The 27368-nt window shown below is 35.6% G+C and overlaps 2 protein-coding genes across 5 annotated transcripts; both read right to left on the bottom strand.

Moving 5' to 3' along the window:
* Positions 1-1311: 1311 nt before the first annotated feature.
* LOC131801668 (dynein intermediate chain 2, ciliary-like) lies at positions 1312-20925 on the bottom strand. Of its 4 annotated transcripts, none has more exons than XM_059120588.1 (8): positions 20639-20925; positions 5040-5379; positions 4651-4979; positions 4159-4597; positions 4022-4099; positions 3784-3956; positions 1599-2239; positions 1312-1535 (listed from the first exon to the last, which is right to left on the bottom strand). In XM_059120588.1, the coding sequence occupies exons 1-8, from the start codon at positions 20759-20761 to the stop codon at positions 1352-1354; spliced, it is 2307 nt and encodes a 768-aa protein (XP_058976571.1). In that variant the 5' UTR covers positions 20762-20925; the 3' UTR covers positions 1312-1351. The 4 variants fall into 4 exon arrangements, with proteins under 4 accessions (XP_058976571.1, XP_058976573.1, XP_058976574.1 ...); XM_059120590.1 differs by lacking the exon at positions 20639-20925 and adding an exon at positions 9353-9478; XM_059120591.1 differs by lacking the exon at positions 20639-20925 and adding an exon at positions 8609-8734.
* Positions 20926-21193: 268 nt separating this feature from the next.
* Positions 21194-27000, bottom strand: LOC131801669 (uncharacterized). Its single transcript, XM_059120592.1, has 3 exons — positions 25835-27000; positions 25077-25775; positions 21194-21495 (listed from the first exon to the last, which is right to left on the bottom strand). Exons 1-3 carry the CDS (start codon positions 26998-27000, stop codon positions 21195-21197), a joined length of 2166 nt encoding a protein of 721 aa, XP_058976575.1. The 3' UTR covers position 21194.
* Positions 27001-27368: the final 368 nt, after the last annotated feature.

Here is a 27368-nt window from a genome sequence, read left to right as displayed (position 1 = left end):
TTGATAATAATATTACGATGTAGGGTAAGTGTACCAGTAGTCGGCACTTTTAGGATTTTCGCGTTTTTAATCACAATTCTGAATGGAACTTTTCAATTATTACAAAGTTAATTTATTCAGATTCGAAATTTTGTATAGTTTTTTGCAATAATAAATAAAGTTTTAATAACTTTTTATTAAATTTCATAAATTTGCAGTTTCATTAAAACAATGCTTTTTTGCCAGTAGTCGGCACCACTTGCCAATTGTCGGTATGGCATGTTCCAACAGTCGGCATACCAATTTTTTGTAAGCATAATTAATAAAAATAATAAATTAATTCATTAAAATATTAAATATTTGTTTAGTTCAACTGATTCGAAGTCTTTATTGTACTTTCCTTAAGAATATGGATTGTTGAGGACCTTCACAGACAAAAATTTTATTTTTATTAGAATAAATCATCTTTTCTTAGCGAAATTGTATACAACGATGGCTGACAATATATTTGAAGTAAACAAAATACATTTAGTTATAATAGTTTCATTTCTTTGGGCTTAAAAATAAAAAGTGCCGACTACTGGGACATGCCGAACTTAGGCACACTTGCCCTACCAAGTTTGGGCCAAATCGGATACTCCCGTCGAGAGTTATCGTGTGAACCAGCCAGCCACGGACGGACATCGCTAGATCGGCTCCAAATGTCCTGAAAAGGATTTGGTCCAAAGAGACCTAGGATCTAAAACAGTTATTTCTATGAGACACGTTTTGTCCGTATCAAATGCTATATGACTGATGGTATAACATATGCAGGGCAACGTCTTTTTATAGCCCACATATACACCCCTTTATTCGGTATTAGCCACATCATTAACCGGAATCGTTTAAAATTTCGTATTTGAGGTTCGTAATCGGTACTACATCGTATACTCAGCTCTTTTCAATGAAATTGTTCCGGCTTTAGTTCAGCGATTTAAAGTTATAACATAATTTAGTCTTTCATTTGGCTCACATCTGATTTTGTATATAAACATTCGCTGCTTACATGAACCCCAGTCTCTTTTATTTTTGTTCTGAAAGTCTCTTTATAATTTCAAACATCCCTTATTCCAGTTAATCTCTGATAAATCTGTCACCATTCTATATCTGGTTGTGGTCTTTGCTATTTACTTTCGTATGATTCCCTCGTTTCAGAGTGGGAGCAAAATTCGCTCGTAAACACGCAGATTTCAATCTTTTAACTAAACCTTTTATTTAAAATAAACGTTTCAATACCACCGGTACCAAATGATTGAATTTACTCACATTGCAACTTGCCAAAATAATAAAAAACACACACACACACATCTTTTTGAAAACTCACATTTATTTTTCAACTCTGGACAGTTGTGGTGGTATCTTTGATGATTTCACCCTCGGGTAGTTCTCGCACCAGGGAAAGTAACTTTTCCAATTTTTGCACCTGCAAAACAGACTGTTCCAAGTTTTGTTGTTTCTTGGGGGGCTTAACCATCTGACGCAAGTTGGGTGACAATTTCAGTGAGGTGACAGTGCCTCTGCAATAAAAAAACTACAATCAATATCTAACTTATAGACTACGAATCGAACTAATTATTTACTTATCATCGCCCACAATGATAAATGGCAATTTCTCGTTAAACGACAACCGCGTCAATTTATTCTTCCTCTTCGGCACCACAGCCTGAATACAAATCGCTTTGTATTTGTTCACATTCAAATCGAAGACATAAACCTTTCCCTCATTAGTAACGGCTGCAAACACCGTACTCGAATACGGTGCCCATTTAACATCTCCCACTGCGGAGCCCAAATCGAAGATGAACAATGGTTCAGAACGCATGTCTTCCCAGATCTTAACACGCCAATCTCCACTGCACGATATGAAAATATTCGAATTGAAGCGATTAAAATCAATACGATATACGGATAAATTATGGGCTCGATATGTCATGAGGTATTTTGAGCTATAGGCAATGCTGCATTTGTAGATGCATCCCTCTTCGGTGCCCACTAGAAATATTTCAGGATCTTCGGGATGAAATTTCATGCAGGAGCCACAGCTACGCAGACGTAGTTCGGTACCATCTGGTCCCGAGACAATACCGTTTTCAAGGAACAGCGTTATTATTGTCGTCACCATTAATTTATTTTGCATCAGTACCCAATTGAAGACACGACCTCCCGAGGATACGGAATAGAAATTGATTTCACCATCGGCCATATCGGGACCCCATTTTATCTGTAAGGTGGGAGATTTCGAAAAATCATTAAGAAAAAATTAACAGCATAATTCTATAGAACATCTAGAGGGCTTATTGTTAAGTAGGGGGTAGTAGAAGGTTTCAAAGTATTGTAGAGAAATGTTCTAGGACGGCAAATAACCTCAAGGTCTTTTAGGTCAGAAGAAGACCTTAAGGTTCCTTGGGCCAAAGAAGAACTTCAGATGTTCAATCGGAAGATGATCTCAAGAACTTGACTGCAAAGGACCACAAGATGTTCTTGAGCGTAAAACGACCTTAAGATCTTCTAGGGTAGAAGGAGACCGCAAGGACTTCTAGGCCAAGGGATGGCCTCAAGGTGTTTTAGGGCAGCAAAAGACCTAAGGGTCTTCTGGGGCAGAAGTAGGCCCAAAGGAATTTTAGGACATGAGAAGACGTAAACATCCTATAGAGCAAAAGGAGATCTCAAGGTCTTCTGTGGGAAGAGTAAGACTGCAGGCTCACCTATGGAACGAAGAAGACCCCAAGGTCTTCTATGCAATGAAGAAAACCCCAAGGTCTTCTGTAGAACGAAGATGACATCAATGTCTTCAATCGAATGAAGAAGACCTGAAAGAATTCTGTGGAAAGAAAACGATATCGAGGTCTCGTATGGAACGAATAAAACCTCAAGGTCTTTCATGGAAGACTAAAAAGACTTCAGGGTATTCTATGAAATAAAGGTATTTTATGGAAAGAAGAAGACCTCAAGTTCTTCTATAGAACGAAGAAAATCTCAAGTTCTTCTATGGAATGAAGACGACCTCAAGGACTTCTTTGGAACTAAAAAGACCTCAAGTTCTTCTATTAAACTAAGAAAACTTCAAGGTCTTCTATGGAACGCCTTAATGCTTTCTAGTGCAAAAAGAATACCTTAAGTTATTTCAGGGCAGAAGGCTTCTCTGTCTTCAGAAGCAGAAGAGGACCTCACCGTCTGCAAGGGCAAAGGAAGATCTCAAGATCTTATGATGCCCAGTATTTTATACAAAGAACTAAGTCTCGTCTTCTTCCGGAAAATTCAGTTAGGATTGTTCAAGGTTATGTCCTACAGTAAAGATATAGGACTCCCACACCAATAAAAGGAAATCTTAAGGACTTTATTACTTCTCAAGGAAGATTTTAAGGACTACTCCTCAAGGTCCAAGATGTCCCTGAGGTCTTCTTTTTTCCTAGAACACCTTGCGGTCTTCTTCTGCTCTACTTCATTGTCTTGGCGAAGGATTCATTAAGGGCTTCTAGAGCAGAAGAAGACCTCAAGGTATTCTAGAGAAAAAGAAGACCTCAAGGACTTCTTGGATCTTCAGGAGTAGTCCTTAAAATCTTAATTGAGAAGTCCTAAAAATTTTCTAAGTAAGACCCTAATATCCCCTTTCGTTGGTGTGTAGTACTATACCTTTATTGTAGGACATATCCTTAATCAACCCTAACAGAATTTTCCGAAAGAAGAGAAGACTTTGTTCTTTGTATAAAATACTAGGTAGTTTTCTAATGCACGTATCTCTGGATCAACACCTTTAATACCTACCTCCCAGACACATTCGATGTGTTTATCGCCAACACCCATAGATACATACAAAGGTTCTCGATAATTCTCCTTCAGATTATAGACATGGACATTACCATCGTACAGACCAATTGCCACTAGGAAAGGATATTTTGGATGGATATCACAGCACATTACACCACTTTCGGTCATGACTGGAATCGAAAGGTTAAAAAATTGAACTTTAATAAATCTCCTTTCCTCATAACAGACTACCCACTTATATAGTCTGGATACGATGGATTCTTGACAGTGAAAAGACATATGGAACCCTCGCTGGGCTGTTTCATGAAGTCGTCTGTAAGAATATAAAAATTATGTAAAAAGTATTCGGATATATTTTCCTTGATTCCTTACGTGATCCAAAGCACACCGCAAACAAATCGTAATAGTAAGGATTAAACATGACATCGGTTACACTCATTTTCTTGGTTCTTTCGTATTGAAATTTCCACAACGGTAGCAAAGTGCCCTCGCCGTCTCTGAACTCATCGGCCGGATCCTCCCAATAACGATAATCATGAGCAATGTCCTTGTAGATATTTTGATTTATCATGCGTTCCAGTATCTGCCAGCATTTCAAATACTTCTTATTCAGCTCCTCGGCCTGTGCTGCTTTCAGTTCCTGTTTGCTCATTTTCAACTCGTCCTTGCGTTGTGCTTTCTTATCATCCTTTTTGTCGCGTTCCTTCTGCTGCTGTTCAAAATCTTCTGCATAGCTGTCATAAATGACCCATTGCAAGACATTGGCGCCATACTGGGATCGTGGGGGCGGTATGGTTTGGGTGTCGACATTCTGACAAAAAATAAATAGTTCTTAAAATCTCATAGAAGTGTGGTCCTCCTTACCCTAGTTGGATTGGTAAATGTCAATGCCGCTCTTTCACAAAAGTTAAATTGATTGATGAGCTTGCGTTTTTTACCTCCAGCGGCTGCGGCAGCTGGAGCTGCATCTGCGGTTTCTTCTTCAATCTTTTCACCCTCCTCGGCCTCACCACCCTCTTCGGCAGCCTCTTCTTCGGCTTCTTCTTCGCCTTCAGCCTCCTCCGCCCCTTCCTCACCCTCTTTGCCTTCTTGGTCCTCACCTTCTCCACCCTCTCCGGCTTCACCATCATCAGTTTTGGGTGGAGCAGCTTCAGCTTCCATTAACGAGTAACGGGGAGCCGGCAGGGGATAACCTAAGGACAAAATATGTGTAAAATAATAATTTCCACACAAAAAATAATACCCTAACTAACCAATTTCCCCACTTTCCTCCATTTGATATTTCGCCTCATCAGAATCGATATGAAGAGAATTACCGTCGAATTTTAGCAGGGTAACTGTATTACCGGCTGGCGGCAGGGGTACATAGGCCTCTTCCTTGAAACTATAGACGACCAAATTGTGGACCACATTTGTATTGGTCGTCGTCAGAACTTTGGTTATTTCTTCTGATAATTCGGCTTCGGTTAAATCCAATTGGTTGTCAGGCTTGACCAATTGGCGCGACTTTACCCAGGCATCCAAGTCGTCAGCATCACCACCACCAGCGCCATCTGTGGGTGGCTTTGGTTTGGCCGTTGAGGCACGATTAAGCTAAGATCCAAATAAGAAATAAAAGAAATTAACACTCCATCCCTGTTAATTGAAGCAATTTTTTGAAGATAAAATTTCTGTGCCAAGAGAAGAAGAGAGTATTGTGTGAAAATTTGGACTCACCACAGAAAGCGTACATACATACACATAAACATACATTTACTTAATCTACACTATATCGCTACAAATAGTTTTACGGCGGAGAAAAAAACTTGTGTTTTAAGAAGTTTGAATAAAAGTTTCATGCCACATGCAATTTTTGTAGTTTTATCTTTTTTACCTCATCCTCTTCATTGTCAATGACTGAACCTGTTTCGTTTACATTTCCAGGCTCTATGGACTCAGACTCAGATGCGAAAGTTTGCTCAGAAGCCATGGATCGGTATTTAAATAATTTTTTTGCTATCTAAATTAACTAAATTATTTTATTTACAAAAGAAATGAAATAAAGATTGCATTAAAAATTATAAAGCTAGAGATTCAGTTGTATTTACAGCAGTTTTTATAAGGCAAATAATTTTGTGATTTTACCCAGTATGGATTTGATATTAAACACATAAAAAGTGGGGACAGTGATTGAGAATCGTTCCTAATATGAAATATTTTTTATCTTATATTTTTTAGTTTCAGTTTTTATTAAAATTTCAAAATTCTCTTAAATTCCGTATATGTAGTAGTTTACACTTAACTCCATTCGTGTACTCTTCCGAGAACATTTACTCACCAAAAGTTAGTTGAGACAAAAATATGCAAAATATTTATCATACAACAAAACAATGAACCATGGAGTTCCAGCCCACAAAGAAACACACATTTTTATACCCTACACCACATAGTGGTAAGGGTATTAAGTCTTTGTGCATTTGTTTCTAACATGGAGAAGGAAGCGAAATAGACCCATAACTACTTTTGAGGATCTTCATAGAATCACTTTCTGAGTCGATTTATGCATGTCAGTCCGTCCGTCTGTCGCATTTATTATCCGATTGACATAAAATTTTCCAAACACTGTTTGGCTCAAGGATGAACCCTATTAAAATTGGTGAGAATCGCAATATAGCTACCATATATATCTTCAATTGATTTCGGATTAAAAGTGCACTAAATTGCCAATATCAGTTCAAATGACTTGAATTTTGGCACATCTGACCGAATTTCGTCTAGAAGTAAGTACATAAAAAAATCGGTTCATATATAGCTATAGCTCCCATATTTATTTTTCATCCGCTTTGGTGTTTAAATCCCTCGCATGCGTAACATGTACTCCACAACAATGATCTTTGGTACCAAATACAGATCAGAAATAAGTGCCTAAAATTTTATCAATATCGATTTAGATTTGGATATAGCTCTCATACGGGGAGAGAAAAAAAATTGATTGAACGCCATAAATTTTACATTTTTTTTAATTTTATTGAATGAAACAAAAAATGTCGGAAATTGCTTCAAATTTTAGAATAATTATGCAAAATTATGCAAGCACGAATTATGGCCTTCAAACGGCCAATAAAACCGTCACACGCTGCCCGAATGTTGCTCTGCGGTATTTTGGTCCATTCCCGGCGAAGCGCTTGCTTAAGGTGATCGACAATTTAATATTTTTTAGTGCCAACCTTGCTTTCCAAAATAATCCAGACACAATAGTCCAATAGATTGGTATCCGGAGATTTTGGTGGCCATTGTGCGCTGGAAATGACGCGAGGAACCTCATTTTGTAACCATTCTTGGTTGGCGCGTGCTGAGTGCGATGGTGCTGAGTCCTGTTGGAATGTCCAGGGTCTGCGGCCAAAATGTTTGCGTGCCCAAGGCTTTAATACCCCCTCCAGAATTCGCTATAATATTTGGCATTTATTCTGATTCGTTTGACTAATACAAGAGAAGAGCGACCATCGGCTGTTATGGCGGCCCACGCCATCACCATGGCCGGCACTTGAGTTCTGGTGGCCAACTGATTTTCAGCTAACCTCATTAGCAAGTATACACGATCACTTTTGTTTGTTTACAAACTGCTGGACAACGAATGTTTACTTATCGGAGAAAACTGAATTCGCAAGTTCACCACTTTTGGACAAGCGAAGCAACTCTTTATCTCTTTGGGTCTATTTTCTTTCTGTTGCGGTGTAAGTTTTTGCACTTTTTGGAATTTCAATGGATTTGCTCCGAGCTCATTTTTCAATATTTGCCGAATGGAATATTGCAATATGTTCAGCTCACGCGGGTTTCGACCAATTCGCTTCTTTACTTTTCGAACCATTTCTGCTGATGTTGCTGTTTTCTTCCGTCCACTTCCTTGACGTCGGGCTACGCTACCAGTATCACGAAGTTTGGCACTTACAACGGAATTCAGCCCAAAAGCAATTACTTAAAATTTTGGCGAAAATCGGTTCAGATATAGCTATAGCTCCCATATATATGTTTCATCTGATTTGGTGTTAATGTCCCTCACATGCGTAATATGCATTCCACAACAGGAGTATCTGATACCGGACATCAGCTAAAACTCGAAACGACTTCTGCCAAATTTTTATCGAAATCGGTTCAGTTATTCGGTTATTGTCCACCGTATATGTAATCTCAGCCCAATTGAATAGATTTTTTCATATTTAACCGAATTGTACCATTTGGTGTAATTCGGTTCGGTATATCTATTGCTCCAATATAATCATGCACTATATAGCAATATTAATTGCTTCTAGAGGTACAAAAGCCTCCGTCAGATTTGTTAAAAATCGATTCAGAGTTGGATTTATTCCACAAGTTGTGACTACTTTAAAGCCAAGATACGCATTCAAATAAGGTTCATACTTGTTAAGATCTACATCACATAAATTCCAATATAACCTTTTTTGTTACAGGAGATCTACTACTGGTGTAGGGTGTCTTATAGTCGGCCCGCCCATCTTTTGACATTTCCTTATTGGCTTGGTTTGGTTTCTTTAAGTCACCCGACAACACAAGGAAATTTGGTAAGATATATCGTATTTAGTATCAAAAGCATGTCTGCAAACGGCAGATGATTTTCAGATTTCGGAATGACACTGGTTTCAACGATTCAAATTTTAAGTCATACATAGAGCCTATAATTAGCTGCCTAAAATTAAAATCACTTCTCTTAATGTTAATAAATCACATAAACATTCAATTAGATTTCATGTTAATCTTAAAAAGTTGTCATGGGGATTAGTTTTCATTCTTATTTTTAATATATCTTCACATATGGAGTAATTACCAAATCTTCTTCATCCATTTGAAATCAAATATTTTTAATACGTTGCAGTTTCCACTTTATCCGATCAAAATAAAATAAATCCGTTTAAAATTACCGTTGAGCTAACTAAATTAAATTAATCTCAACAATCGTATTGAGTTTCTGCTAAACCAATTTCAATGACAATGGAGGAGCCATACTGGGTACTAACCACAAAAAATATAATATAATCTATATATACCTGATCTATATATAGATTATCCTCCTGCCTTGAGTGTTTTAATGCGAAAACAACAATACCAAACACCAATGTCTAATTAATCAAATATTTACAATGTTTGATGTTTATCCAATTATATGTATTTGAGTGTGTGTGTGTGTGAGGGAGTTTGTTTGAATGTTTAATTTAATGCATAAAATTAATATCTACAAATTGGTGGGGGTGTGTGTGTGTTTGTGTATAATTTGCTTATGCTAATTGTTTTTTTCGGTTTAATTTATTTTAATCCACTTGACTAATAGTTATGTTATTTATTATGATATCTACAACAGCAGCACATGGCTAAAAAGAATTCATGATTACAAGGAAATGACTCGAATAAAAACTTTTTCAATTATCATATTATTTGTAAATTTTAGTTATCTTCATAAAAACCACATTCATTTTAACCATGTTCGACTGTTGTGTATTGTTGTTGTCGTTGTCAGCCTATTAATAATATATAGATATTTTTATTTGTTTATTTTTTGTTTCTTTCATTATACCACAACAGCTTTATTTGCAAGTTTCCACATTCTCTTTCAGATTATTTCTACGGGTTAATTTTTCCGAATTCCAAATCCAAGATATTTTTCACTTGCAAAGAGTTTTCCGTTCAAAGAGTTACTAACATGAAATGACGAAAATTAAATTTGTTTTGCCTTCCGCCAAGCGGAGCAAAGCTGGCAAATATTCTAAAGTTTTTGTTTGGTTGTTATGATTTTGTTGTTGTTTTCTTTGATTTTCGTCCATAGTTTGTTTTCCACTTGGAAGGTGTGCACCTTTCTGGTTGTTCCATTCATATTTCAGAGAAGGAAATGCACAGTGGTTTTCCGATAAAAAGCCTTGGTTTTATATACATATAATATACATTGTGCATCACTGCATAAATATATAAAAAAACAATAAGAAAAGGTCAAAAGTCGGGTGGGGCCAACTATATGATACCCTACCCACCCACCCTACGCATAGTGTACAGCTCCCGTAACAAAAAAGTTTACATTGGGAATTGCTGTATAGTGCATGGTACGGAATATATAAAAAATATTTATTGGAGCAATAGGTATACCGGACCGAGTTTTACAAAATGGTAAAATTCGGTTGAATATGAAAAAATCTATTCAATTTGGGCTGATATTATATATATGGTGAGCAATAATCCTAACATCGGATGAAGATGTACATCAAAGCACATAAAAATCTGAACCGATCTCTATAGAACTTGGCAGAGGTATTTTCAAGCAGTGCCTGATGCCCTGTATCAAATACCATTTTTGAGGAGTAAATATTACGCATGTGAGGGATTGGATGAAACATATATATACGAGAGTTATATCTATATCTGAATCGATTTTCAAAAAATTTGAAGTACTTGCTTCTAGACTAAATTCGGTCGGAAGTTCCAAAATGCACTCCATTCGGACTGATAGTAACCACCTGGTGCACAATAAACGTAAAATCGTTCAAAGATATATGTGGGAGCTATATCCAAATATGAACCGATCCTGATAAAATTTGGAAACGGTATTGCTGAGCGGTATCTGAAATTCACTCTTTGTAACTAAAAACGCCGAATTCGACTTAGAAAGTGAATCTATGAAGGTTCTGAAAAGTAACAATAAATCTTTTTCGTTCGTTTGGGTGTTTTATTCGCATTTTTGTAACTTTTTTGAAAGGTATAATAAAGAGGAAAGGGGCGACATTTTTAGGAGCATAGAATTATAAACTGTCTTTTAAAATATTTTTCAGTACACTTCAAAAGAAACTACATTAAGTATGTACATTCACTACAGATTCACAATTTGGTACTGTTCCCCATTATGTATGTCAATGGTTCCAAATGAATTTCTCAGCCTGTAGACACTTATTAATATAGGATCGTCCCCTATAGGATTTAGTCCTCATACAGCCGGCTTTACCCTTTTTTAAGTTTTTACACAAATTTTTCAAAATTTTGGCACGAGTCAAAAAAGGCATAAGGGCCGAACTGTGAATACCCTCTACTATTAGTAAAGAATTTGCAAATTTTTATATAAAAGTTTCTGAATTCAAACCTGTTCCACCTTAAACTTTAAATACCATTAAGCCATAAAGTGGGTGTAGACCGTTGTATGAGGGCCATACTAAAACGGGAACCTTCATAGACAATTTTATACTTCAAACAATTTTGAAACTACACACAAATTTGAAACAATTTCGTGGGTAAATGTGACTAGGTTTATCAAAATAACGAGTATCGGCGGGTATCGTTATATTTGGGCTATAAGAAAACGTGGACATAAATATTCAATGTTCTGCTGCCGGAGCTAGAACCCATTATGAAAATGTGGCTTAATTTATCAAAATACCGAATATTGGTAGGTACCATTATATGAGGGCTATACAAAAAAGTTGTTCTGCCAAATTTTGAAGCTCTACTCAAAAAATGTGGGCTGTTTCGTCATTTTAACAGACAGACGAACATCGTTAAACCGAATTAGAATTGTATGCTGATTATTAGTATACATATATTTTATGGAGTCTACGACGATTATTTAGGAATGTTACAAACAAATGTAATATACCCTGCTTTTCAAGGCGGATGGTATAAAAATCCGTTGTAAATAAAATACTGCTTGAATCATAAAAATGCGGAATATACAAAGTAACCTTTATATTGGGGTCTATACGAAGACGTGAAACTGTCTATGTCATAGACTGTAGTACCCATTAGGAAATTGTAATACCAAATTTGAAACGATCCCGGTGAATAATGTCGCTAAAATTATCAAAATACCGAATAAAAGGAGGAACCATTATATTATTATATAATATCGAATATCAGGAGTTAGAGTTATATGGGGACTATACCAAAACATAGACCTATATTAACAATTCTATGCAAGGATATTTCTTACAAAATGGGAACACATTTTGCCAATTAACAGCAAATTCGGGTTAACATTGTGACTAAATCAGCAAAAAAACATCGATTCTAAAAATTTTTAAGAAAGCGCTCTTATAAATATTTCCATATTATAGGGTTCATATTCTCCCACTCTATTATACACTCGAACCTGAGGAAACCCTAATAAATATTGCCAAAAAATCTTGTAGGAAACCACTGTACATTTCATTCATAATAGCATAAGTTTGTAAACAAAAAGGGGTTTCAAGCATTACCCTAACTGAAAAAGGGTTCTTGTTGTTGCTATTTATTTTCATGCATTCATTAAAGTCAATATTCAATCATTTGTTTTACTTTCTTCATTTCACTCGACGATGATAAAAACTGAAACAATTGCAAACAAACTTACTTACTGACAGATAGGCAGACAGACAGTCAAACACAATTGGCAAACAATACGTCAATAATATTTCCTTCAATACTACAGAATACTCGTCGTCGGAAAGAGAGAGAGAGAGAGAGCGTGGTAGACATTGAACTATAGAACAAGGATGTATTCAAGGATAGTTTGTAAGAATGGGTAGATTAAATGGTTAAGTGATGATGTCTCGACTATATATGGCGTGTAATGTCAAATGTCATTTTGTGAACTTTAATCGTTAATAATAGCCAAACAACAAATGCAACAAAACGGCAAAATGTAAATGAATAACAAAAGAATGCCGCTTTCATCACCTTTTATGGCTGAACTATAATAATTTTGCTTGAGTTTTGTTCGACTAAATCGACTTTTGTAATTGTTTTAATTACAATTAATTTAATTGGTAGAGGATTACATAAATTAGGCATTAAGATTCCATGAATTCTCTATGCCACAAAGACGGTAGTTCCTGAATGCAAATTTTTAGAGTGGGGCATTTCCAAGCAGAAATCTTTCAAATATTTGATTTTTTTTTTAATAAAACTATGTGACAAATGACGTGAGAATACTGAATATTCGAAGGTACCGTTAACATGGGGGGCTAAAGAAAAACAAAGACTTAAGTATATATGTAAACCAGTAAGGAAAGTCGAGCTGGGCCGACTATATGATTCCCTACGCTCCCGGAACAAAAAAAAAATTATATAGGAATTTATGTGGAGTAGATCATACCAACTATGAACCTATTTGGATGAGTATCATGCTTTTAGAGTAGTCACAATTTGGGAACTATACCCAACTCTGAATCGATTTTAAACAAATTTGACGGATGCATTTGTACCTCTAGTACCAAATATTATTCGGTTCAATATGCAATTTGGGCTGATTACATATATGGCGAACAAGGACCTAAAATCGGATGAAGGTATATAAAAATCTGAACCGATCACGATAAAAATTGGCAGAGCAATTTTCGAACGGCATCTGATGTCCGGTATCAAATATCATTGTTATGCAGTGCATATTGCTCATGTGAGGGACTTTAACACCAAATCGGATAAAACATATATATGGGTGCTATAAAAATATCGGAACCGATTCTCACCAAATTTAAAGTACTTGTTGACTAGTATGAGTTCAGTCGGAATTGCCAAAATTCAGTCCATTTGGGCTGATATTAGCCATTTGGTGCACAAGTAACCCGAAATCGGTTGAAGACATATATGGGAGCTATATTCGTTTCATATCTTAATCGTAGACACCAACAATTATTGCAATATAAAATGTAACGATTTCGCTATTTCCCTTCAACTAATACACAATTTAGTACCATTTAGTACTATTTGTACAATAATAGTATACATTTCCGAAACAACCTCCAACATTTAGTACGATGACGGATGTTTCGATTAAAAAATTTGTCAAACTGAATAAATTATGCATATTAAGTACTAAAAAGACCTAACCTAAAAAGAGATATATCGGTCCACTTACTCCCATAAACCGGTACCTCCCGATATTAGGTATTTCGATAGTTTTTGCCACATATTTTAAACAAATTGTTTAAAAATTGGTATTTGTAGTTCGATATGTGTTCTAGCTCTAGTGGCACAACATTGTACGTATAGGTTCATGTTTTTGTATAGTCCCCATATAACGGTATCTCCCGATATTCGGTATTTTAATGATTTTTGCCACATTTGTCCGCGGGTTTGTCTAAAAATGGTACGTTTCGTTCAGCCCCCATATAACGGTACCTCCCGATATTCGGGTTTTTGATGGATTTAGCCACATTTTTTCATGGATTTGTCTAAAAATTGGTATTTGTAGTTCGTTATGGGTTCTAGCTCCGGTGGCAGAACATTGTGCATATAGGTCCACGTTTTCGTATAGCACCCATATAAGAATAACTCCCGATATTCGGTATTTTGATGATGATGTCACATTTTTCAACGGATTTGTCCAAAAATGTATTTGAAGTTCTTAATAAGTTCTAAACGTACCTCCCGATATTCGGTATTTCGATGATTTTTGCCATATTTTTCCACGGATTGTAATGAGTTCTCCGGTGGCAGAAAATTGAATATCTAGGTCCACGTTTTCCTACAGCGCACATGTAACGGTTCAGTATATTCAGTATTTTGACGATTTAAGCCATATTTTCTGAAAGATTTGTTCGAAATTTGGTATTTGTACAATGGGTTCTACAAACATTGTCCATATTGGTCCTACCCATCCTAGTCACATTTACCAACGAAATATTGTAAAATTAGGTATTGGAGACTTGCAATAGATTAAAATCGTTGTAGTATAAAATTGACTATGGTGGCTCCCGTTTCGGTATGGCACCCATATAACGGCTCCAACCATTCTCCTACTGATCTTAGTGAAGCTTGTAGTTTAAAGTGGAACGCGTTGGAATCCATATACTTTTGCATAAAACTGTTTTCTTTACCCAATGGTGGAGGGTATTAGAAGTTCTTTTATTAATTTCAGCATTAGGGCCTCTTTAAGAGACTTGATTTTTTTCATTTTAATAGTTTTTCCTCAACAAAAAATTTTTAATTTTTTAAAAAAGGCAAGGTTGTACAATTAACTGATTCAAATATGTAGCTTTACCCAAATTTTCTTTCAGTGTAAGTATTGCATTTCGTATCCTTGCATTTTTTCACCTACACACAAATATGGAAATATGTTTTTTTGTCTCCCTCATCATTCGACATTTGCTATTGTTTTAATAACTTCCGTGACAAAATTAAATATCAACAATTTTGGGCGGTGGTAACGGTGTTGTTTGGTATCAAAAATTGGAAAACTCATTTAAGTGTAACTTCATATCGGGGCATATTAAAAGGTAATAATTTTTTGTTCTGCCTGATGATAACTCGTTCCCTTCGCCGGGATTGGAATATACAAGGCGTGAGGGTTGAAAATAATAATAAGTTTGATTTTTTGAAATGATATTGCATAAAAGCCACTTGACTTTCAAATAAATTGCCATTATCAGGTGGAATTTTGGAAAGAAAGGATAACAAAAGAACAAATGGGATAAAGTGAAAATGAAAAATGTAGAAAATGAATTTATTAAAGTGGATTAGAAAATATTTGAATAAAAAAAGTTGACGAAAATGTTATAATGGAATTGTGTAAAAAAAATCAAACGGCAATGGCTCAGAAAAACAAACCTTAAATCCGGATAAACATTTTTTGCAAAGTTAAAAAATCTATGTATACAGAAAAAACCGATGTATAAAGTATAAAACTTGCAAAATGTCCGTAGAATGTTTATATGCTGCTATGTGAAAACGTGGGCCTTCACGAAACATATGGAAGTACAGTTATATTTTGTCTATAAGAAAACTTGGACCTATACCTTACTGACAATATATATTCCCAATTTACCGCAAATTCGATTTAAAGCTGTGACTAAAACTCCTATACAAAAACGTACCCATTTTCAATACTAAAAGTCCTGCAGACCTAAAACACGTCTGAGTACAATTATATTAACCTATTTCATTTTGTTCGAAATTAAATTTGATAAAATCTTCAAAAAAGTAAAGTATCTCATCGAAATAGCAGTCTCTTTGGATTAAATCTATTTCAGGACATTTGGAGTCGATGTAGAGGTGTCCGTCCGTCTGTCTTTCTCGCTGGATGATGCGCACTATAACTCTCGAAGCGAGTATCTGATTTAGTCCAAACTTTGTACATCGCAATATTATTTTCAAACAAAGATTGAGCTCGGATATGGGCAATATTGGCCCACTTCGTCTGGTACCTCCCCCACAGAAAATAATTTACTATATAGAGCAAGAAAGGATCATCCGATTTTGATTAAAATTTGCAAATCCCAAATCAGTGCTAAGTCTGGTGAGGAAATGGACAACACCCTCCACTCTCTTCTCATACCCTACACCACAATGTGGTCAGGATCTTATGTCTTTGTGCATTTGTTTGTATCAGACAAAAGAAAACGATATAGATCCACAGTTCCCTTTTATGATCTGCATAGAATCACATTCTGAGTCGATTTATGCATGTCCGTCCGTCGGCATGTCTATCTGTTCATTTATTTTAGTAAACAAAGAACAGGATGCATTTACTGCCCGATCCAGATAAAACTTTGCACAAGTCATTTGTTTGGAAATAAGAATGTCAAATATGGTCGAAATCGGTTCAGACATCGATATAGCTCCCATATATATTGTTCATCCGATTTGATATTTTTGTCCTCCGCAGCTATAACTCGTTCGATTTGCCTTTAATTGTGCACCAAACGTGTGAAATTGACCCAAATGGGATGGAATTTGGGACTTACCACCAAATTGAGCCTAGAAACAAGTATATCAAATTTGGTGAAAATCTGTTCAGATATAGCTATAGATTCCATATGTATTGTTCATCCGATTAGATATATTTTTTTTATTTGTTATATGAAGTTTTACTGAATATGCAAATGGGTGTATGGTATCATAAAGTCGGCCCTCCCGACATTTTGGACTTTCTTGACTGGTTCATCATGTCCTCATAAAATGCGAAATGAGCAACGGATTTTCTTCCAATTTCAAACATTCCAATATTTGTGTTAACACAAGATCTGACATGAAGATGTTATATATCGGACCACTTATTCTGGTACCTTTCCACAAAGGGTTAAAATTTGGAATAACCATGAAGCTCCTAAAACTCGGCACATTCAAATATTTGTATCAACACAAGTTCAGGTGCGTGGATGGAATATGTCGTCGGTCCACTCCTTCTCGTATTTTCCCCATAACGGGTCAAATTTTAAAATAATAATATCTCTCCTAAAATACAATAAAAGGATCCGATTCTCTTCAAATTTTCAAATATCCCAATATATATTTTACACAAAATCTGGTATGAAGATGTTATATATCGGACTACTCTTTCTGGCACCTTTCTACCATGGGTAAACATTTTGAATAATTATGACTCTCATAAAAATACGAAATAAGCACCCGATTCTCTTCAAACATTTTTATTAACGCAAGATTTGGTGTGAAGGTGATAGATATGGGTCTACCTTTTTTGATACCTCTCCTACAAAGCGTAAAAATTTTCAATAGTTATATTTCTCATAACATGCGAAGCAAGTCGGCGATTCTTTTCAAACTTGATAAATCTACAAATTTTTTTCAATCAGAGATCTGGTGTGAATATACAATTTATCGTCGCACTCATCCTTGTACCTCCCTCAGTGAAGTGGAAGTGAAGTGAAGTGAAGTGAAGGAAGTAGTCGATACAGCCCAAATCGTTATCTCCTCCATAAAGGGTCAACATTTTGAATATTCATAATGCAAATCAAAATATATGATATAGACTGAGTATATACATCTATGACAAAACCGACTGATACCTTTTTAACTTGTTTTATTCATTGATTTGGTATTACAATTTAAATAACCCCGAGTACACGGAGAAATTTATATTGAAATAGTTTAGAAGCTGCATCACCTTCCCTTAGCTGAGAAAAGGTTTTGGTATCTTGAAATACGCCTCAGTTTTGTAGCGGTAAAGTTATTGCTGTAATTTTTCCGAAAATCCTAGCCTTACACTCTCCATCTGAGATGTTTTACATTTAAATTACTTATGAATCCAGATAATGCAGAAGAACTCTGAGCTAGATACAGATATTTGAGGTCCCCTATTGATAGCAGACTTTTGAGTTTAAGTTGAGTTCTATAGAAAAAATGATATTTAAATCTTTCAAGTAGATAGAAAATAGTCCAGCTATTCTATAGATCCTTTATATATCTATAGCCTGCCTCTGAAGACATTTAAGCAGTTTTTAAAGCTATTGACAACATTTTTCCACTATTTGTTATTTGAGGTCTCCATGGAGTATTTTCACTCCGCTCATGTTGTGACGGAATTGGTTATCATTTAATATCAAGGGTTTCCACTGAGAACATCAACTCTGTACAGAAAAAAAAACAAAATGTTGCGTTTTAGCGCTCACCCGGCTCACCAGATTAAAAAAATAGAGAACATTTTAAAAATTGCATTCATTTTGGGACTTTTCGCTAAAACGAAGAAAGTTATCTGAAAATAAACCAAAATCTCATAGAAATCGGTCAGACATAGATTCGGTACGAAAAAAAACTCAACAGCAGCCCGCTCCTTCTGGCACATGCCCCACAAAGGACCAGCATTTTAATACCCTCCACCTTACGGTAGAGTAAATATTAGAAGAAATGTGGCAAAAACCATTAAAATGCCGAATATCGGCAGGTACTGTTATATTGGGGCTATACCAAATCGTGGACCTACACATACAATGTTTCGCCAAAGAAGACAAATCCATGAAAAATGTGGCAAAAACCATCAAAATACCGAATATCGGGAGGTACCTTTATATGGGGACTGTACCAGAACGTGGACCGATATATCTCATTTTCAATACAAACCATCCTAGACACAATACAAATTGCTCTGCTAAATTTTGGCGCTCTACGTCAAATAATGTGGGCTGTATCGTGATTTCAACAGACAGACAGACGGACAGACGGACATCGTTAAATCGACTTAGAATTTTATGGTGATTATGAATATGTATACTTTATATGGTCTACGACGAATATTTAAGGATGTTACAAACGGAATAACAAAGTTAATATACCCTCCTTTCCAAGGTGGAGAGTATAAAAATATTTATTGGAGCAATAGATATACCGGACCACCAAATGGAAAAATAGGTTAAATATGACAAAATCCACACAATTTAGGATGATATTGCATATATGGTGGAAAATAATCGTAGAATCAGATGAAGATGTATATCGAAAGTATATAAAAATCCGAACGATCTCGATAAAATTTAGCAGAATTATTTTCTAGCTGTATCTGATGTTCGGTATCAAATATCCTTGTTGTGGAGGGTATATTACGCACGTGAGGGACTTAAAACCAAGGACTTAAGACCAAGTCGGGTGAAACATATAAATGGGAGCTAAAGCTATATCGGAACCGATTATCACCAAATTTGATATACTTGTTTGTAGGATGAATTCAGTCGGAATTGCCTAGATTCAGTTCATTTGGGCTGATATTAGCTATTTGGTGCACAATAAACCTAATTTCGGATATGGAAGCTATATCCAAATCTGATTCGATCTCAATAAAACTTGACAGAGGTATTTATTTTGGGCTGTATTTGATATCAGAGATTTTCACCAAATTTGATGTACTTGCTTCTATACTGGATTCGGTTGGATGTGCCAAAATTCAGTTCATTTGGGATGATATTAGTATAAATAATTTTAACCATTTGGTGCACAATAAATATGCAATCGGATAAAGATATATGTGAGAGCTATATCCAAATCTGATCCGATATCGATAAAATTTGACAGAGGTATTTTTGGGCTGATGAAACATATATATGGGGGCTATAGCTATATATGAATCGATTTTCACCGAATGTACTGCATATGTACTTTCATATATACTGAATTCGGTCGGATGTGCCAAAATTCAGTTCATTTGGGATGATATTAGCCATTTGGTGAACGATAAACATGAAATCGGATAAAGTTATATATGGGAGCTATATCCAAATCTGTTCCGATATCGATCAAATTTGACAAAGGTATTTTTGGGCATAATCTGGTACCAAATATTATTCTTGTAGAGTGCAAATCCTGTATGTAACAAATTGCTATTGGTCTTCTCGAGGAAGATATTTCAGAAGTCTCTGGAAACTTTTCTCCACATTGATGATATCCTATCTATAGAAGACCTCTCCCAATAAAATCCCCTAAAAGGTCTTCTCTCACAATAGAAGATATGTGGGAGGCGTCTGAGAGGTATTCTCTGTATTGAAGACGTCTAGAAGACAACTAATTTTCTTTTCACTAAAGAATATATCAGAGAGGTATTCTTTCTATAGAAGATCTTTAGGATTTGTTTTTAATATTTATGAATTCCTAGAGTTAAGTTTAGAGTTAGGCGTTCAATATATTCTGGGACCTATAGTAGAATTTTGTGACAAATAATTTTCTAGAATATTTTTCTTGCAACGATCCAGTTTAAAAATAATTTTAACCAGTTTTCAAAAAAGGGTCATAATTCTCGTATTATCTACCAAAAACACCATATATCTAATATGTAGGATATACCTATGGATATTTGGAATTTGGTAAGTGATTTCCCGATCTTTGATTCGGTTATGAAATTCATGCACGAGCCACATGACAGCACTAGATCTAGGTTTCAATTCTTGTTCCATGAGAATATGAAACAAATGCCTTTATAAAGGATATCAATTTAACATGAGCTTTCGTCCTGAAAAATAAATTCCGATAGAGTAGGGACAGTGAGACATTGTGATTTAGGTAGCGTATCCTTTGAATAATCAAACACCTACCCAAACACACGTTCAACTGGTTTTCCTTGTATACGTATTCGAATGTTTAATTTTTTTTATTTTATTTCCATTGGCGTTTTCCTGAAACTTACCACTTTATGTGAACCTTTGCCTTTTAATGTTGATTTGTCGCCACCAGCTCCAGTGGAACCGCCGCCGACGCCACCAGCTACACTTTGTAAACCAATTTTAACTTTTCTGTCAACAGCAGCCATTTTCAGATTTGGAATACTTTAACACATCAAATATTGGTCGGACTTCGTTAATATAATCATACCAAGTAAATATCTTGTTCCACGAGTTTTTTATTAAGTTTCGACAACAATTGTTTATAAGAAAAAAATATATTAAATAAAAATTATTGCAATAGATTTTTTATGGACATTTAATTTTTTTCAATAAATAATAAAATTGTCAAAATGATTTTGAGTTTTTTTTTTTAATTTCGTTTGTTTTTTTCTTTCTTTGATTAATAGAAAACAGAAACAGGTAGGAAACGAAATTGACAATAAAAATCAAACAAATAAAACAATCGAAAAATATTTGTTACTATAGAAATTTAGGGTAATCGATTTGTTGTGCCAACCAGCAAACCCAACCCCAACCCACGCTCTGTCGTAATAAACAATGACAAGGCAAGATTCTTGTTCAATCCCTTAAGGTTTTGAAATGATAATAGCGATTTTTGGGTCCTGGTAAGTAGAGATGTTGCAAAAATTCCTTTTCATCAAATTGATTTGATTCGTAGACAAATGGTTCTCTTGCTTCCATGCTGTATTCCGAGTTTGATGCTATCTGCCCATAGACACTTCCATAGGTTTCGAGTTTAAAGGATTCTTGACTTTGTAAGGGTGAGGTTTGCGGCGATGCCACAAATTCTTTGGGTTTTTGGGAAAGGCATTGATTTTGCTTTTCACGTTTCGCCAAAACTCGTAGAAGTATTGGATTCCTATATGTGATGAGTTATAGATTGTATTTTAAGTTAGCACTTCAAAAAAAATATTTCAATGAATGGAAAGAGTATATTATGGCTAGACAAATGCGGTCTCAGCGAGAGTTATTCTCTCCCCACACAATCAACACCATCGAAAATCAATGTAGTCAGAGAGTCAAAAAATTATAAGAAACCCAAAACCCAAAAAAACCCAAGAATGTGCGTTTCTCTAAAAAAATTCCTATTGTTCTTTTCAGAAATCCGACGGCAGATATTTCAGAGGTCTCCTACGTCTTTTGTAACTTGTAGAACACTTATTTTTCACCATGGTACAATAAAAAGGTAGGGTAGAGCTACCAACTGATTACAATTTTTTTCTAAGTGTGCCCGACGTCTGCCAATTTTGAATATGTATTTATTGTTTTGAAAAATGAAAACAAAATATTTTCAAAACCAATGATTGGAAGACGCGTACATTGCGGCTCGCGCAGTAATGCTATTAACAAGTTTAGCCATGAAATTTAAAGATTGGAGGAAAAAATTGAAAACAACTTGTTGTATATAATTTTGAATGAGGAATTACGAAGCTGTTCTACCTCCTTATTGTACCATGATTTTTCACAAACAACCTTTAGAAAGCTTCCCTTTTCTAAAAGATGTCTTGTAAATCTTCTTCTTATGGGTGAAACCAATTGAATCTTTTCTCTGAGTGGGTTAGCTCTGGAAACTTTTCTCCACATGGATAGTATCCTATATATAGAAGACCTCTGAGGATCTCCTCTCAATAAAAACTTCTAAAACGTCTTGTTTCAAAATAGAAGATCTGTGGGTGGCGTCTAAAAGGTATTATCTGCATAGAAGACCCTTAGAAGACAACTAAAAGTTCTTCTTACTAAAGAAAACATCTGAGAGGTATTCTTTATATAGAAAATCTCCAGGAGGTCCTATCTCAGCTCTGGGAGATTTTTTCCATATTTAAGACATCTGGGAAATTTCAACCTCTGAGAGAAGGCCGTTGGGTTATCTTCACATAAAAGGTGTCAACAATTTAGAAGCAGAGAGTATATGTAAGAGTTATATCCCTTGCTTGGGGAGAATTGACAAAGCCAAAGAAAGAAGGTCGGAAGGTTATCTATCCCCAAAGAGCTGAAAAATGTTTAACAAAATCAATTGGGAAATAGTATTAATACCTATGAAATAAATTACATCAGAGAGTATCTTAATAGGTTACCTCTGGAAACTTTTGTACACACTGATGATATCCTATCAACTGAAGGCCGCTGAGAGATCCCCTCTCAATAAAAACCTTCTCTCACAATAGAAGATCTCTGGGTGGTCTACGCTTAATGAAATATCTACGGAAGTTATTCTGAGTCTGAGAGGTATTCTCTGTATAGAAAGCCTCTAGAAGGTATCTCTCAACGTTAGTCAACTAAAACTTATTCTTACTAAAGATGTCTTCTTTCTGAGAGGTGTTCTTTCTATAAAAGATCTCTTCAGGAGGTGCCATATTTATGTTAGAAGCTTTTGTAGGGTTAACCTACTTTAAAAGGATTTATTTGAAGTATAAGTAATGGATATGACAATTTTAATCCAAATCCTGTGGGTAAACACATTTTTTTGTAAACGGACTGTTATAGGGAAATTTGATACTTGGTATGAATATTTTGGTCGTTGACGTCATCATTCTAAAATGATGCTTTGTAGGAGAGTTTTGCATAAAGCCACAAGAAGTACGACTTTAAACCTAATATCTATTTGAAATATTCATGAATTCCTCTTGTTAAGGAAGAGTTGGCCATTCGATTTATTCTGGGACCAAATACCAATTTAGACAAATCCGTGAACAAATTTAGCGAAAATCGTCAAAATACCGAATATCGGGAGGTACAGTTATATGGGAGCTATACCAAAATGTTGGCCGTTATATCTCATTTTCAATACCAATCATCCTTAACACAATACAAATTGCTCTGTCCAATTTTTAAGTTCTACATCAAATAATGTGGACTGTACTTTGAATAGTATATCCTCCACCACACTTTGTATATCCTCCACCATTTGGAAGAAACTTGAAAAATATCAACAAACGAAGACATGGATCTGCAAACGAAATTTTTAAACAAAGGCTGTAGTACTCATTACAAACTTCGAAACTGAAACAATTCGGGTGAATTATGTCGCTAAAATCATAAACGAACTTAACCTGACTACAGGCAAAATCCACTTGTGTGCAATATTTTAGACTTCTATTTCAATTCGTTCGAAAGATGGCGTGATTACAACAGACAGACGGACACACAGACAAACGTCCTAGAATTTTACGCTGATCCAGAATATATATATAATTTGTAGGGTCTATCATGAATATTTCGAGGAGTTGCAAACGGAATGACAAAGCTAATATACCCCTCATAGAATGGTGGAGGGTATACAAAATCTGCTGAAAAAATACCTGCGAATTTGTTAAAATATCAAACATTGGGTGCTATACGAAAATATAGACCTGTATAGCCAACTATCTGGCAGAAAATGCGGTACATATTGTAAAATTTTGAGATAACTCCGTTGAAAAATTGGCTAAAAGCGGGAAAATATCGAATATAGGGAGAAATGCGAATGTGGGGAAAAACGATGATGTGGATCCGTACAGGTAATTTTCGGTAGTAGGAAGTGGAACTCATAACGAACTCTAAATACCAAATTTGAAACAATTCAATCGAAAAATGTTACATAAATCATCAAAATACCGAATACCTTTAGGTACAGTTATTTGGGGACTATAAAAACTGGTGATCCTATGTAAACAATTTTCTATCAGAGAAGATAGTCCCTATTGGCAACACCAACCATCAACCTCGAAATATTCCGTTAAACAATGTCGCAAGAATCGTCAAAATGCCGAATTTAGGGAGGTACCGTTATTTTGGGGCTATATGAAGTAGTACCTATTACGAACCCCAAATACAAAATTTGAAAACATTCTGGCAACGGTTTGACACAATTCATCAAAATACGGAATATCGAGAGATACAGTTATATCGGACCTTTACCAAAACGTTGACCTATATGTACATTTTCTGCAAGAACTGTAAATTCTGGATAAAATTGTGACTTATCTACTCATAACACCTTAAATCTGCCCGCATAGTTATATGGGGGCTATACCAAAGCGTGGACCTATATAGCCCACACATTAAATCTGGCTGTCCTAAAATGAATTTCAGTGAAATTTTGTCCACATAATTCACTCCGTTCGGAAGCCAAGGAGATGTTCAAGAAAGAACAGACAGACGGACATGACTAAATCGACTTAGAATCTTATGCTAATCAAGAATATATATCGTTTTGTCGGGGAGTTACTAATAGAATGACAAAATTAATATACCCTCCAAAGCGATTTTCTGTAATTCAATTATTTTGCGTAACAGTATTGTATAGTCGGCCAGGGTTTTTCGTTCTATCGTAAACAAAATTCGGTTTTCGTAATAATATTTTTACATTCCTTCAGCATCAGGAGCAGAGAAATTCTCAGTTTGCAAAATGTATGGAGAATCTTGAATATGACTTTTGTCTGACGGTCTTTTGATACTTACGTCGTTGTATTCAACCATTCATCAATGTCCTCATCGGTTTTAGTTTGATCTCCAATATAGGGATTTTCGTCAATAAATTTATTCCTTTTCAAAATCACCGCAATATCCTGTTCAGTTTCATCATCCAGACCACAGGCGAGAGATTCTATATTCAATATTTTTTCATTTGAATTCAGTGATATCATCATCTGATCTGCAGCTTTTGGGCCAATGGGAATAGCGGTTATATCCAAATGTATTAAAACTGAATGTTGCCTCAGCAACTCATGGGCAACACAACAAATGAACCCATCTTCCGATAAATAAGTTATACCTCTCAAATTCAACGAAGAGATATGTGGAGTACCCAAAATATTCGATATCAAAGCATGAAGAGCATCATCATTTACTGGATTACGTGCTAGCCCTAAATATTCCAAAGTTCCTTGGCTGTAATGGCTTAAAGTTTCACCCAATGTCCTTAGGGTCTCCTCGCCCAATTGATTTGATTCCAATTCCAGACCACGAATGCTTTGGGTATTTTCGAACAGTTCATATAGGGCATTGCCACAATCATCCATTAGCTGGTCATAGCCAAAGTCCACAGTTTCTAATTTCTCGACGTGTTTCAAACCCCGAATCAGTGTCAAAAGTTTTTCGGCATCCATTCGGCTGTTGCGTAAACGAAATATCCTTAATTGTGGTACCAAGGATATGCCGCTGGAAAAAATGGAATTTTAACTCCGATTTCTTTCTTCAAAATATCTTACCGAACTCACTAGGCCAAGTTCTTTATATCCTCGTGGGAGAAGTTGTAGTGACGCTGATGATATTGCCTACCTTGCAGTGGCCCCAAAAATTCTAAGGTGAAATCTGTCAGGCTCTTCAAGTGTTGTACAAATTTTAGATCAATGTGATGACAGTGTTCGGCAGGGTAATTATAACCCCTCTTGTGTTTTAAATATAGCTCCAGATTTCGACGATCCACAATGAACTGCTCGTCATCATCTTCACTTTCGGAAATTTCAATTTCGAAAATACTTTTCGGTAGTTTGTTTTTCTTTTTCTTCTTCTTTTTAAGTTCTTCGGCCGCCTGTTCCTCCTCGTGACGTCTGGCCTCACGTCTCAGACGTCTTTCTTCTTTTTCCTGACGAGCATTGGCTTTGTCTTGTCTAAGAATTTGCCGGGCAATTTTGCGTTGCTCTTTCTCTTCCGCCAATTGTTGGGCCAAGGCTATTTGGGATTCAGTATTGGCTTCAAGCTCTTCGTCCACATCACCCTCCTCGGAAGTAGGTATGGGTGAATCAGTAATCTCATCATTCGTATCATCATCTTCTTCCATCGATGATAAATCCTTTTTCAAACTAAAATATTTCTCAAAGGATCTTTCCATCAGCGACTGCAAACGTTTGATATGCAACTCAAGAACAAATTCCTGTATCTCTTGCAACAATTCTGACATTTCCTCCGCAGGCCAATATTCGGCTGGACAAGCCTCCGCCATTTCCACTAGTTTCAAAGAAATTCCCAAATTCTTCCAATTTATATTCGATTGAAGGGCCAAACTTTTGTCATGATGTTTATTTAGCACCAATCTCTTCCAAAATCGTTCTGAGGTTATGTGGCAGCATTGTTTTAAGGGCATATCAATATCCAAGGAATCATAATGTACCCTTAATTTTAAAGGATCATCAGCTATGATGGGCAAGGGATCAGGACCGAATGCCCGGGCCAAACAACGAACTGAGAGATCTGCCAATGTCCCCAAGTTGTAGTTCTCTATAAATAACTCGGGAAAAATTGTTCGTCGACGTTCCAACTTTTTGACATTCTCCGATGGTCGGTAGAGTTCGTGAACCAAACGCAAATCGGGTTCATTCGGAAATGCGAAGGTATTTACATGTATTGGTATGGAAAATTCTTCTAGGGATGTTTGTTCTTCCATTTTGTGTTTCAAAAATTTTTATAATTTTTGATTTTTAAAAATAAAAATTGAGTGTTAAAATCTCCAAGTTTTTTTTTCTAATATTAAAATTGGTCATTCGATTGTTTATTAAAAAACACAATTTCTTTTTTTTTTTAATATTTTCATAAAACTTTTATACATTTTATTTATTTATATCTAAAAAGAAAGAATACAAAAAAAAATCTTAAAACTAAAAACGCAATTTCTTAATATATTGCACAGACATCTCTGGCAAATGGATGCATATGAAAAATACCATTGGTCCGAAAATTATGAAAAATAAAAACCAAAAATATATGCAAAACCATGTAAAGGCATCCATTCGGATTTTGGGACACACCGGAACT

The sequence above is a fragment of the Musca domestica genome, unplaced genomic scaffold (assembly GCF_030504385.1).
Source record: "Musca domestica strain aabys unplaced genomic scaffold, Musca_domestica.polishedcontigs.V.1.1 17, whole genome shotgun sequence".
Taxonomy (NCBI): domain Eukaryota; kingdom Metazoa; phylum Arthropoda; class Insecta; order Diptera; family Muscidae; genus Musca; species Musca domestica.
The sequence above is the reverse complement of the archived record's forward strand: the minus strand, read 5'-3'. Positions and strand labels throughout refer to the sequence as shown.

Coding starts and splice junctions, on each gene's coding strand:
- LOC131801669 (XM_059120592.1), bottom strand. CDS start 27,000: ATGGAAGAACAAACATCCCTAGAAGAATTTTCCATACCAATACATGTA. Junction 25,776..25,834: donor GATATAAAGAACTTGGCCTA/GTGAGTTCGGTA, acceptor CATTTTTTCCAG/CGGCATATCCTTGGTACCAC. Junction 21,496..25,076: donor GAATGGTTGAATACAACGAC/GTAAGTATCAAA, acceptor CATCACATATAG/GAATCCAATACTTCTACGAG.
- LOC131801668 (XM_059120588.1), bottom strand. CDS start 20,761: ATGGCTGCTGTTGACAGAAAAGTTAAAATTGGTTTACAAAGTGTAGCT. Junction 5,380..20,638: donor GCAAAGGTTCACATAAAGTG/GTAAGTTTCAGG, acceptor TTTGGATCTTAG/CTTAATCGTGCCTCAACGGC. Junction 4,100..4,158: donor TGCGGTGTGCTTTGGATCAC/GTAAGGAATCAA, acceptor ATATTCTTACAG/ACGACTTCATGAAACAGCCC.